At 43.2% G+C, this 12699-nt stretch overlaps 1 protein-coding gene and 1 long non-coding RNA gene across 3 annotated transcripts in view; one reads left to right on the top strand and one right to left on the bottom strand.

The window, feature by feature from the left end:
* Positions 1-782, bottom strand: part of LOC133399086 (uncharacterized) — a 13626-nt gene extending 12844 nt beyond the window's left edge. For both annotated transcript variants that reach the window (XR_009768160.1, XR_009768161.1), the window contains exon 1: positions 369-782. This is a non-coding gene — a long non-coding RNA (uncharacterized LOC133399086). The remainder of the gene's footprint in view (positions 1-368) is intronic.
* lamp1a (lysosomal associated membrane protein 1a) lies at positions 160-12699 on the top strand. The gene is made up of 9 exons (XM_061670196.1): positions 160-562; positions 6523-6629; positions 6723-6942; positions 7527-7684; positions 7781-7987; positions 8071-8196; positions 8269-8335; positions 8413-8580; positions 11815-12699. Exons 1-9 carry the CDS (start codon positions 502-504, stop codon positions 11952-11954), a joined length of 1254 nt encoding a protein of 417 aa, XP_061526180.1. The 5' UTR covers positions 160-501; the 3' UTR covers positions 11955-12699.

Raw genomic sequence — 12699 nt, 5'->3', positions numbered from 1 at the left:
TTATTGGTTATTACCGATCATCACAGTTGTATAAGCGCAATGCACTTTCATATTGAACTCAATCGACCGTTACAAAGGTGCTACCGAAAGTAACAAGCGCGGACGACAACTGTCAAGTATCGCGTGGACGGCGCGCGGGGCGCGCTCACGTGACGCGCTATCTGCAGACGCCACTAGTTCACGTGACGCTTCACAGCTTTCAGTTGGAGGCAGAGCAGACGCGGATGATTCGCGTACCGAGAAATCGCACTTCGAACTACCGACACGTCGTTAAAACAATTCTCACCTGTATCTCCAATTGGAAAAAAAATAATAATAAATTTGACAGTGTGCCAAGTCAAGTGCACTTTGCTGCGGGGAGGACCCACCTGCGCCGGCCGCGGCCGAGCTCCATCCATCTGTCTGTCGCTTCATCTCCACAGGCTTTCTGCGTCACCGGGGCACAAACGCTAAAGCTAGTACAGTCAGTGCAGTTGTACTGTCTGCGGTGACACGACGGAAATGATGAAACTATCCATGGCTCGTGGCTCGCTGTTGCTCCTCACTTGGTTTGCCGTGTTGGGTGAGTGTTTTGCAGGCTACGTGAACCGGGGGGGCTGCTGCTGCTGGAATATTGGCAAGTGGCGTTATCAGCTAGCATAGACTAGCTGCTACATATGGCTCGCTACTAGTTTGGTATCACACATAACTTGTAACAAAATGTGGTTTAGTCAGTTGTTAATTATTGACCCACATGTATCCTATATCGGCTGCTGCATTCGGTTAATTATCACAAAAAAAAGAATTCAATTCCCAACTAAATAGAAGAGCAAGGGAGGTCTGTTTGGCCAAACACCAGCATTAACCGCTGTCCGTTTGGTAACAAAAATGCTGTCAAAAGGGCACAGAATACACAAGAAGTCTCTGGACTAATTGTATTATGTTAATATTTATCATTCAGGTTTTGTTAATGTTGTGTAACAGCAGCAACAGCAGCTTTATTGTCACCTGAGAGCTTCATGTGACTTCTTTGTGCTGCTTTGTTTTGTACAGAAAACTGAGCTGCTGCTTCTGCTGGTCGCTTAATATCGGTGAAACCACTCACAATTGCTGACCAAAAGACTAAATACAAGTCAATCTAATTCTCTTTTTCTTATAAATGAATATACTATCTTTATTATTTTTTACGGTGTCAGTTATAGATAAGAATTTACATCTCAAAGCTCAAGCAGAGTAGGTAATTTGTATTTTGTTGTTGCCTCCATGCAATGATATGATTGCAGGGTTGTGTAAACTGTGTGCGGTGTGTTTACGGGGTGAACAGAGGTGGCAACAGGTTCAAGTTTCAACAGGCAGTACTGAAATGATGGGGGTTGGGGAGAATACTGAATTATTTTGAGTGTATAGTAATGGGGAAATTTAAAGAGAAGAATGCAGTCAGTTGGCTGTGTAATGACATTGGTACCACCGCACCAGTGTTTACATGGTGCGCAATTAACAGAAAGCACTGGTCAATAATTAACTATTCTTTTGGATTGTGCATCAGTTGTAGTCAGAACGTAATAGTGACTATAAAGTTATTTTCCTTCCACATGGTAGTAAGTGAAATAAAAAGCACAGATAGGTGATTAATGATTTGTGTATGTAGTGCACAGATGTCAATCTTGCGGCCCGTGGGCCAGATCTGGCCCACCACATTTAATGTGGCCTACCAAAGCAAAAATAGTGTGTTCACAATTCCTGCTGAATGGAATTGTTCCTTTTATTTTGGCAGAAAATCTGGACCAGATTGTAAAACTTTAATCAGAATCATCTTTATTTGCCAAGTATGTCCAAAAACACACAAGGAAGTTGTCTCCGGTAGTTGGAGCCGCTCTAGTACGACAACAGACAGTCAATTGACAGAGAACACTTTGGAGACATAGACATTGACAAAAAAATAGTCACTGAGCAGTAAAGGGTTGCTAGTTATCTGGTAATGCCAATAAATTTTCTTTTTTTTTGACAATTGTGCAAAAAGATGCAGAGTCCTCCAGCACTTAGAGCAGTTCGAATGACTAATATTGCAATAGTCCGGTGCAATGACCATTGTGCAAAGGGCGCCGAGATTTCAAGGAGTGTATGCGGTTTAAGGTGACAAGTAGTGCAATAATCTGGGACAATGTTGGTTGTGCAAATGTTGCAGATACTCCTCAATCAGTGTGCAAATGGAGTAGATGCTACTCTGGCATGAGTGGCCAGTATATGCAAATAGTGCAGCATGGCAAGACAACTGCAGTGAGTGCACGAGTAATGTATGATTGGCCCCACAGAAATGTGACAACGAACTCAAGTCAAAAAATTGCCAACATGTTGTAATGGAATTGTAGGTTAGGTGTTTAAGAAGTTGATCGCAAGAGGGAAGAAGCTGTTGGAATGTCTACTAGTTCTAGTTTGCATTGATCGGTAGCGCCTACCTGAGGGAAGGAGCTGGAAGAGCTGGTAACCGGGATGTGGATGGTCCGAGAGTATTTTGCACACTCTTGTCTTAGATCTGGCAGCGTGCAAGTCCTCAATGGTGGGTAGGGGGTTACCGACAATCCTTTCAGCAGTTTTGATTGTCAGTTGCAGTCGGAGTTTGTCCTTTTTTGTAGCAGCACCAAACCAGACTGTGATGGAAGAACACAGGACTGATTCGATGACCGCTGTGTAGAACTGGCTCTGCAGCTCCTGTGGCAGGCCGTGCTTTCTCAGAAGCCGCAGGAAGTACATCCTCTGCTGGGCCTTTTTGAGGATGGAGTTGATGTTGATTGCCTGCTTCAGGTCCTGAGAGACTGTAATTCCCAGGAACTTGAAGGTCTCGACGGTTGACACGAGGCAGCTGGACAGCGTGAGGTGCAGTTGTGGCAAAGGATGCCTGCTGAAGTCCATGATCATCTCTACAGTCTTGAGCGTGTTCAGCTGCAGGTTGTGTCGGCCGCACCACAGCTCCAGTCGCTCCACTTCCTGTCGATATGCAGACTCGTCACCGTCCTTGATGAGGCCAATGACAGTGGTGTCATCTGCAAACTTCAAGAGTTTGACAGCCGGGTGTGTTGAGGTGCAGTCGTTCGTGTAGAGAGAGAAGAGCAGCGGAGAGAGGATACAACCATGGGGCGCCCCAGTGCTGATGCTGCGTGTGGATGAGGTGGCCTCCACCAGCCTCACCTGCTGTGTCCTGCCCGTCAGGAAGCTGTAAATCCACTGGCAGATGGCAGGTGAGACGCTGAGCTGGTGAAGCTTGGAGGAAAGGAGTTCAGGGATGATGGTGTTGAACGCTGAGCTGAACTCCACGAACAGGATCCTCGCGTAGGTCCCTGCACTGTTGAGGTGTTCTAGGATGAAGTGCAGTACCATGTTGACTGCATCATCCGCAGACCTGTTTGCTCTGTAGCAAACTGCAGGGGGTCCAGCAGGCGGCCTGTGACGCTCTTGAGGTGGTCCAGCATGAGACGTTCAAAGGACTTCATGACCACAGATGTCGACACAAAAGGCGACAGGCCTGTAGTTCTAATCTTCGTGGCATTAGTCTCCTTCGAAAACTTTTCCCCCCCCCCCTGATTTTACCTTGCACTGCTGCTGCAGCAGTAATGCTGCAAGAGGTGCCTTGGAAATTGGTGTTGGAACGGGTGGCGAGAGTTGTGAAAATCCCATGATGCCGTAGGAGGTGGTTGGGGAAACAACAAGCGACTTATTTAGAATATCTACCTCTTTGCAAAAAGTGTTTCCACACACTGGACCACCCCAGTGGCTTGATAATTTCTCACTCGCCGGCTTCTCATCTGCCATCATGCCAGGTTTTGTTATCTGCTAGAGTGTGGCGACGACGTCACAGACATGCCAACTTTATCAAGTTATGCTTAACGTTGTTATCATTAAAGGTGCACACACATGCATCCATGTAAAGTCTGCCATGCTTAAATCCAATGAGTTATTTCCTAGTATTGATACAATCGATTGATCACTTTTTAAAACTATTTTAGATTGATATACATCATCTGGAACATTATCTTTCAGAGTCACAATCACCAAAAGCACACATTCAAATAACAAAAAAAAGGCTTCACCAGGAGAAGCTTAAAGTTTTGTAATGGCCCAGCCAGAGTCCTGACCTGAATCCAATCAAACATTTGTGCATTGGAGATGCCTTTGTAATCTGATAAATTTGGGGCCTTTTTGCAAAAAGTGGGATCCTATTGATGTGCCACACTGACCGATTCCAAACCAAAAAGACTGCTGTAATAAAGGCCAAAGGTGCTGCAACACAGCATTAGTTTGAAGGTGTTTATATTTATGTGACCAGGGTGTAGTTGTAATTGTTATTGTTTGTTCCCCCCTTGAAAGATTTGTTATTTTTTTATTTGAGTTGTACAGGTTATAGGTCACATTAAAGGTCAGAGGACAAAGATTTTAAAAAAAAATCTTGATAACTCTAGAACCCCTTTACAAACAGTGATTATATAGAAGTGATTATATAGCAGATATGCAGTAGTTAAATCAATAAATATGATGCAGAATGCGCCTTCTGCTTTTTGCATCCAGCGCTTTCTGGTCTTCGGCTCTATCCGGCACAGTGACGTCACACCAGCCAAACAGCTTGCTCATTCGGCGTTGTGTGCTATTGTTCCATGCTGTTGTTCCCGTCCTTGTATATTTGTTGTCGTATGATTTAACGATGGCAGGATGGTTCATTGTGTGGCATTTGGTTGTACAAATGGTTCAGACAGTGGCAAGAGTTTTTTTTTGGCTTTTCAAGTGAAAAGGGAATATGTGACCAGTGGATTGGGAAAGTCAATCGACAGGGGAAGAAATGTGGTCAGCTATGGGTGCCTAGCAAGCATTCCTAACTATGTGCTGATCACTTCGAACCGGTGTGTTTTGAGATAGCCTTAGCTGAAAGCATTGGATACAGAGATAGAGGCTGAAACCAGCTGCGGTGCCAACTATTTTTCCTATGGCCATCGGGACCTCAACCGCCAGCAAGAGAACTAAATCTCGCACCTGCCACGGTGCCGTGGCGAAGCGGCGCAGACAAGAGGTGAGGATTTCCTTGTATATACCTACAACTATTATGGTTACGATGCACTGGGGAGTCGGAAAAAAATACTTTTCAGTACTGTCGTCTGTACTTTTGCCTATATGACAAGCCAACAGACACGGCAAATACTTTCTGTGCGGCGTGTTATAAAGCTACTCGAGCAAGCGGCACACAATATATAGGAATACTGCATACTATGTAAAAGCTTGTGCCGTGTCACTGAAACATATGAATATATAATGCGTATAGTCGTGCTAAAAAATATTGGCACCCCTGGGGTGCCATTATTTCATGCCATGACTGTATAAAAAGAGATACCGTCTCATCGACCCAGTGGCCAGTCGCTTTTTCTGTTGTACAGCTGCTACTTGGCTGCTCGTCGTTGTTACAGTCAGGTTCCGACCACCTAATCGGCTCAAACATGGACGGTTCAGGTGTGTGCTCCTGTACGTCGAAATCCTCCTCATAGAAATCCTCCTCCTCCTCATATTCTAACACGTTACTCGCCATTGCGTATAGTGTGTAGCGTGCTGTGTTTGTCAATTGCAACGTCACTTCTGGTAGCCCTTGTGGTGGATAGGGTAACCACGCCCCGGTGTCTCGAGCCTCGCGTATGTTCGGGGTGGGCTCAATATGCGTCATTAAAAACCTAATTTTTAGCTAAACTATGGTTGAAAACTTGCTGGAAGTTACGTGCATGCATTACATATGAACAATGCAAATATGATTTTGAACTGACCCCATAACATCTTTGTCATCTGATCTTTAAAGATGGAAAAAGTTTTGAAATTATTTATCCTTGTCATTTTTTTACATCACAAAAGCCTAGCATTTGAACCAGGGGTGTATAGATTTCCATCCATCCATTATCTGTACTACCTATCCTCACTAGGGTCGCGGGCATGCTGGAGCCTATCCCAGCAACTGGGGCAGGAGGCAGTGTACACCCTGAACTGGTTGCCAGCCAATCGCAGGGCACATATAAACAAACAACCATTCACACTCACATTCACACCAATGGGCAATTTAGAGTCTTCAACTAACCTACCATGCATGTTTTTGGGATGTGGGAGGAAATCGCAGTACCCGGAGAAAACCACGCAGGCACGTGGAGAACATGCAAACTCCACACAGGCGAGGCTGAGATTTGACCCCCTTTCCTCAGAACTGTTAGGCAGATGTGGTAACCAGTCGTTCACTGTGCCGCCTGTATAGATTTTCTTTAAAATTATTATTATTATTTTTTTTAATATCCACTGTGCTTCACTGAAGTCACCCTGACTTCATTGGGTTATGGCAATCAGTGACTATTACCAACTCGCTTCTGGCCAAACAACCCCAACGCAGTAACTCAATTAGTCAGATTCTGGTCCGGACCCAAATGCCTTTGGATACAGACTCAGAGCAATTTAAAGAATTTGACATTTTTAGGGTAACAACCCTAAATTTAGAAAAACAAATAATTTTATTGTACTACTGTATTACAGGCTGTCTTCAGGCTGTTACTCTTGAAGTGAAGGAGAGGAACTCCACGTGCATCAAGGCTGAACTCTCTGCATCGTTCTCCATCACGTACAACACTTCCAGCGGCTTGGTACGTACAGCAAAGGATACTATTTTTTCGGAAAGAACTGATTCATTAGAACAACCGCCTATCATTCTGAAACACCCACTTATCTTTCCTCAGAGAACTGTGCAGGTGCCGTTGCCTGACAGAACCACAGTCGATGCGACAAGTAGCTCATGTGGCACAGTTGGCAGCTTACAATGGCTGGTGGCAACGTTTGGCTCTGGACACACAATTGGGCTGAGTTTCTCAACCAATGGAAGTCTTTACAATGTGGCCACACTGACGCTGCAGTACAACCTCAGTGACTCCTCTACCTTCCCCGAGGCCAACAGCTCAGGTGAGAACTCGCACGACGGCAAAGTCTCATCAAGTTCACAAGGTTTGATTACCCCTACAAGGAGGTTATTCTTTGACAGTATGTTTGTATATTGGTTCTTTCTTGTGTTTGTGTGCACCTTCTTGGCTACCTTCTTATGACTGGTATTGTTCCAACAATGTTCCCTTTACATTTTGTTGATAAAATGTGAACATGTAAAAATCTTACCCAATTGCAAACCAAATTCAACTCAGATCTGAAATAGATTGTGCATTTTCAGCAATTCAAATTAAACATGTTGATGAGATGCATTTATCTGCCAAATCTCATTTGATCAGGTTGAAATTAGTTGTGCTAATCTTATTACAATTGAGTTTCCTTGGATGTAGAATTAAAAAAATAACCTTAACTATTAAGATCGTAGATATTAATGTTCTCCTCATTGATTTTACAAGTAATTAATGTGTAACCAATGGCAGATATTTGGTACCATCTCACTGCTCTTTTTGATAAATGTGGTGCTTGTCCAGTCGAATTTCAGTATTTTTTTCCAGGAGACAAGAGGTCCAATTATTTTAGATCTTCCATTTCGTTTTATCCTTCAGCTGTGGTGACTGTTGTGTCAGCTTCAGTTGGGATCTGGGGGGCAATCAACACCACCTACCATTGTGTGAGCCCCATCTCTGTAGTAGTTGGGGGACAGACAGTCACATTCTCTGATATGAGACTTGAAGCGTACATGCCAGGAAATGATCTGAGTCCAGCTGGTATGACATTTCTTCTTTTCATAGTCCTGTTCTGTTAAAGTTTCTTGCTGTGCCTGCCTTGTCGCAAATTTATTCTCAATTTGTTTCTACAGAAACTAATATGTGCTGCAGATCAGGTTAGCACAACCACTCCTACCACCACCACCCGTACTCCAATCACACAGTCGCCAACACCCACACCACCTGGAACTCCTAAACGGGGAGTTTACTCCATTAGAAACAGCAATGGGACAGTCTGTCTCTTGGCCCAAATGGGACTACAGCTTAATTTCTCCTACGTCTCTCAGTCTCAGAATAAGGTAGTTTAAGGACAACTCTGTAATGTTCAATCTTTCTCCAGTTAATGATGCATCATATGTTTGCACTGTTTTTTTTTTTCCAGACTATGCAAGAAATTTTTAATCTCACCCCTAATCTCACAATTTCTTCTGGATCATGTGACTCCAGAAGAGCTACCTTAGTTCTGACTCAGGACAGAACCACCACACTAAACCTCATCTTTTCCCTGGTAATTGTATACATAACTAGTTACTCCCGGTTTGTGTGTAAACACAGTTGTTAATCTAAACTGTTTGTGCAGAACTCCACCACCAACAAATACCACCTTAGCGGGATAAACATGCTCGCCAATTGGTCTGATATGACAGGTATTAAACTTATATAGTACACATGGCTTTGCTCCGATGTACATAACTAGATTTCAAAAGAGATATTCTCTGTCCAGCTCCCTTTTCAGCGAGTAACACCAGTCTTGACTACCTGCGAACTACACTGGGACGCTCCTACATGTGTGATGCAGAGCAAACTCTGGCTGTGGTGCCAAGCTTCTCTCTCAACACATTCAGGCTGCAGCTTCAACCCTTTGGAGTCACCACCAACCAGTTTGCCACAGGTACAAATGCCTATTTGATTTCTTCTACTGATGCACCAAATTTTCAGCCAAAGAAACATTTCTTCTAAAATTGGCCCAAAAGTGCATTTTCGGTTTCAAACCGAAAGACTTTTGTCACCAAACTCAAACGGCCAAAACAGGATGTTTTTATGACGCAAGCCGCAGACGAATGTTCGCTTCGCGTCTTGTGTGAATTTGAAATAATGTCCTGTTTTGAATAACGGGATGACAATTTTCCAAAGCTGTTTTACGTCAGATTCATTGAAAACATCATCGACAGATTAATTGATTATTAAAATAATTATTAGTTGCAGTCCTAAAATGGAGACCTCACCATTCTAAATACAGGAAGTAAAAATGAGAGAAAATATTTTGCAGATTTAATAGCTAAGATTTTGGAGTGTGTCTGGGGGAACTTAGTCAATTTATGTTCATGGAGGACAGGATTTGTGAGGTCACTGGATGGGAAGGCCTGTCTCACAGTCCCTGTTCTCGTTCATCCCAAATGAGTTTGATGGGGTTAATGATAATAGAGCTGTCAAGTTCTTCCACCCCAGACTGATCCAAGCATATGGCAAGCCTTCTTAACACTTAATAGCTAGACTGGATATGTGTTGCCGATCTGTAATTTAGTTTTGCCTAATCAAAAAGAACATTTAAGTTACTATCTGTAACTACAGTCTTCCTATTAATTACAGAAACGCAAACACCAAAGGCATGAACAAGGTGACCAAAAAAACAACATTGTGGGACTTCACAATGACTTCACTTTTGCCATTCGTGTATGGGCTTCGTCACTTCATATATAGATATCTTCAATGCAATTGTAGATATCTCTAACTCCAGTTTGAGATGTCAACAATTTGATAGTGACTAGTCATAATGCCAGTTCAAGATAACTTTAATACACCTCAATTCAAGATATCTACATATCCCTTTTCAGATATCTTAAATCACGTTTTAACTAGGCGAAGTAAGTATAGATCAGGGCTGGCCCTAGCCAATGTAGCACCCGAGGTGAGATTTTATATCGTGCCGTGCCGCGCCCCCGCCCCCCCCCCCACCAACAATTTACATAAGCTTACAAAAAAGTTGAATAGCAATAGTTTTTAACATTAACGATCACATGCCACAAAATTTTGAATTGAACAATTTCTTCATTTCAGTGCTATATCGTTACTGCCAAACAAATCATGAGTAAATTGCTGTTGCGACATCTAATGGGACAAACTAAAAAGTAGCAACAACTTGACCTCTCTTTCTCCCATTTTCCCTCTATTTTTTTCATCTCCTGTGTTCTGGACAGTTTTGGGTGTTTTGACATGTTTCCAAAGTTCTTTGGAGTCACATCAATAAATTTGCCCTCAGCAGAGGAGGCAGTATTTGCCATTATCATTTGTAATGATATTAATTGGGCATTTCTTACATTTTAATGTCTGTTTTCCATATTAAAAGTGAGTTGTCGAGTTATTGCAAATATGTGGAGCTTCCCCTCTTGAAAGAGATTGATTCAGTAACAGAAGATTTCATCTGGATTTTACTCAGTGACCAAAAAAATTGTCCTTTTTGTCTCTTTTATTTTAGCATCCACTAGTTTGACAGTTCATCATAAAGTTGCATCCATCCATTGTCTTCCGATTATCCGAGGTCAGGTCGCTGGGGCATTAGCTGCAGCAGGGAAGCCCAGACTTCCCTCTCCACAGCCACTTCCTCCAGCTCTTCCGAGGGGATCCCGAGGCGTTCCCAGGCAAGCCGAGAGACTTAGTCTCTCCAGCGTATCTTGGGTCGTCCCCGGAACACCTCACCAGGGAGGTGTCCAGGATGCATCCTAAACAGATGCCCGAGCCACCTCATCTGGCTCCTCTCAATGCGGAGGAGCAGCGACTCTACTCTGAGCCCCTCCCGGATGACCGAGCTTCTCACCCTATCTCTAAGGGAGAGCCCAGACACCCTGCGGAGGAAACTAATTTCAGCCGCTTGTATCCAGGATCTTGTTCTTTCAGTCACGGCCCACAGCTCGTGAATATATGTGAGGGTAGGAACGTAGATTGACCGGTAAATTGAGAGCATCACCTTTCGGCTTAGCTCCTTCTTCACCACAACGGAACTATACAAAGTACGTATCACTGCAGACAATCCGATCCGCCTGTCGATCTCCCGTTCCATTCTTCCCTCACTCGTGAACAAGACCCCAAGATATTTGAACTACTCCACTTGGGGAAGGATCTCATCCCCGACCTGGAGAGGGCACTTCACCCTTTTCCGACTGAGGACCATGGTCTCAGATTAAGAGGTGCTGATTCTCCTCCCAGCCGCTTCACACTCTGCTGCGAACCCCTCCAGTGAGAGTTGGAGATCACACCCTTATGAAGCCAACAGAACCACATCTGCAAAAAGCAAAGATACAATACTAAGGCCACCAAACTGGACACCTTCTACTGCTGCACCTAGAAATTCTGTCCATAAAAGTTATGAACAGAATCGGTGACAAAAGGGCAGCCTTGGCGGAGTCCAACCCTCACTGGAAACGAGTCCGACTTACTGCCGGCAATGCGTACCAAACTCTGACACCCTTCACCTGACTCCACGAGGGACACGGTTGAACGCCTTCTCCAAGTCCACAAAACACATGTATACTGGTTGGGCGAACTCCCATGCACCCTCGAGGACCCTGCCGAGGGTGAAGATCTGGTACACTGTTCCACGGCCAGGACGAAAACAACACTGCTCCTCCTGAATCTGAGATTCTACTTCCCGACGGACCCTCCTCTCCAGCACCCCGAAATAGACCTTACCAGGGAGGCTGAGGAGGGTGTTCCCCCATCATAAAGTTGCATTTCTTAAATTTGTATCTGGCAATGAGATGCTTTAAGTGCATTGGAATCTGCATTTTTAATTATATTTAGGATTTTGAGAAATATCTGCAAAAATAAGATAAAATGTTACTGTGAATAAGTGTAAGTAGTAAGAGAGAAACATAATACATTTATAATTTTTATAACATCAAGCTTCAGCCTTACATTTGTTAATTTTTCCCCACAACAAATGAGCCTGTCACTGTTGTTTAAATTTGTAGTTTAACATTAAATAATGAATGTATTTACATGTCCTTATTGGTCAGCCGTAAAACAAAACCATTCAAAATGACTGACTACAAAGTGGTGCCAAAGACTCTTGTGCAAGCCTTATCGAAACTAATCAAAATAAATTGTCACTATATTTTTCCACCTCAAGCGGAGGAGTGTCAGATGGATCAAGACCAGATGCTCATCCCCATCATTGTTGGAGCAGCCCTTGCCGGCCTCGTGCTGATTGTCCTCATCGCATATCTAATAGGCCGCAAGAGGAGCCAAGCTGGATATCAGACCATCTGAACAGAACCGTCTTCTGAGTGTGAAGTGTAACAATGAGAGGGCAAAACTGCAGACAAGCATTAGTCAATTGAAACAAGTGTTGCTATGTCTGCATGTTGTTTCATAATTGGATATTATTTTCTCTTTCAATTTTTTTCTGGGATGATCAAGAAAAGCCAAAATGCAACTGCATCAAGACTGAGTCCAGGATAGAGGTAGCATGTTAACCTTGATGTTTTTAGAATGTTTTTATCTTTTTGAAATTATACTTGCATGAATGTCTGTTTTCAACTTAGTAAATTATTGATAAATCATTTATTTCCCCACTAGTTAAGAGTCAGAGAGGTAATATAATGAACTGAAGGATAAAGATTTATTTATTTTTGCTCATTTTTGTAAGACGAATGGACAGCTAAGAATGTGTCTATTCAAATGTTATCAAGGAGTTATTAGGGTGAGTCTCCCATCAACAGGCAATGAGCCAAAGTTCTCCTCCCACAATGCTTAGCAATGAAGAGTTGTTCTGCACTGCCTTTTTGATCCTAAACATACATTTTGTGCTTTATTTTTTAAATCAGTAAGTGTGGTGATCCAACAATCAAAGTCTGCCTTGTGGGTTTGATTTCTATTGCCGATATCCTCAACATCTACAAAAAAGTGTTCATAGGAACTGTAGGAATTTGATCTTTATTTTTATAGAAAATGCTTTTATGTCTTTTTTTGCATTGTGCATACTACTGCAAGATAATAAACATATTGGTGGTGA

Source organism: Phycodurus eques, chromosome 2, assembly GCF_024500275.1.
Source record: "Phycodurus eques isolate BA_2022a chromosome 2, UOR_Pequ_1.1, whole genome shotgun sequence".
In the NCBI taxonomy this organism is placed as follows: domain Eukaryota; kingdom Metazoa; phylum Chordata; class Actinopteri; order Syngnathiformes; family Syngnathidae; genus Phycodurus; species Phycodurus eques.
This window is presented reverse-complemented; position numbering and strand designations above follow the sequence as displayed.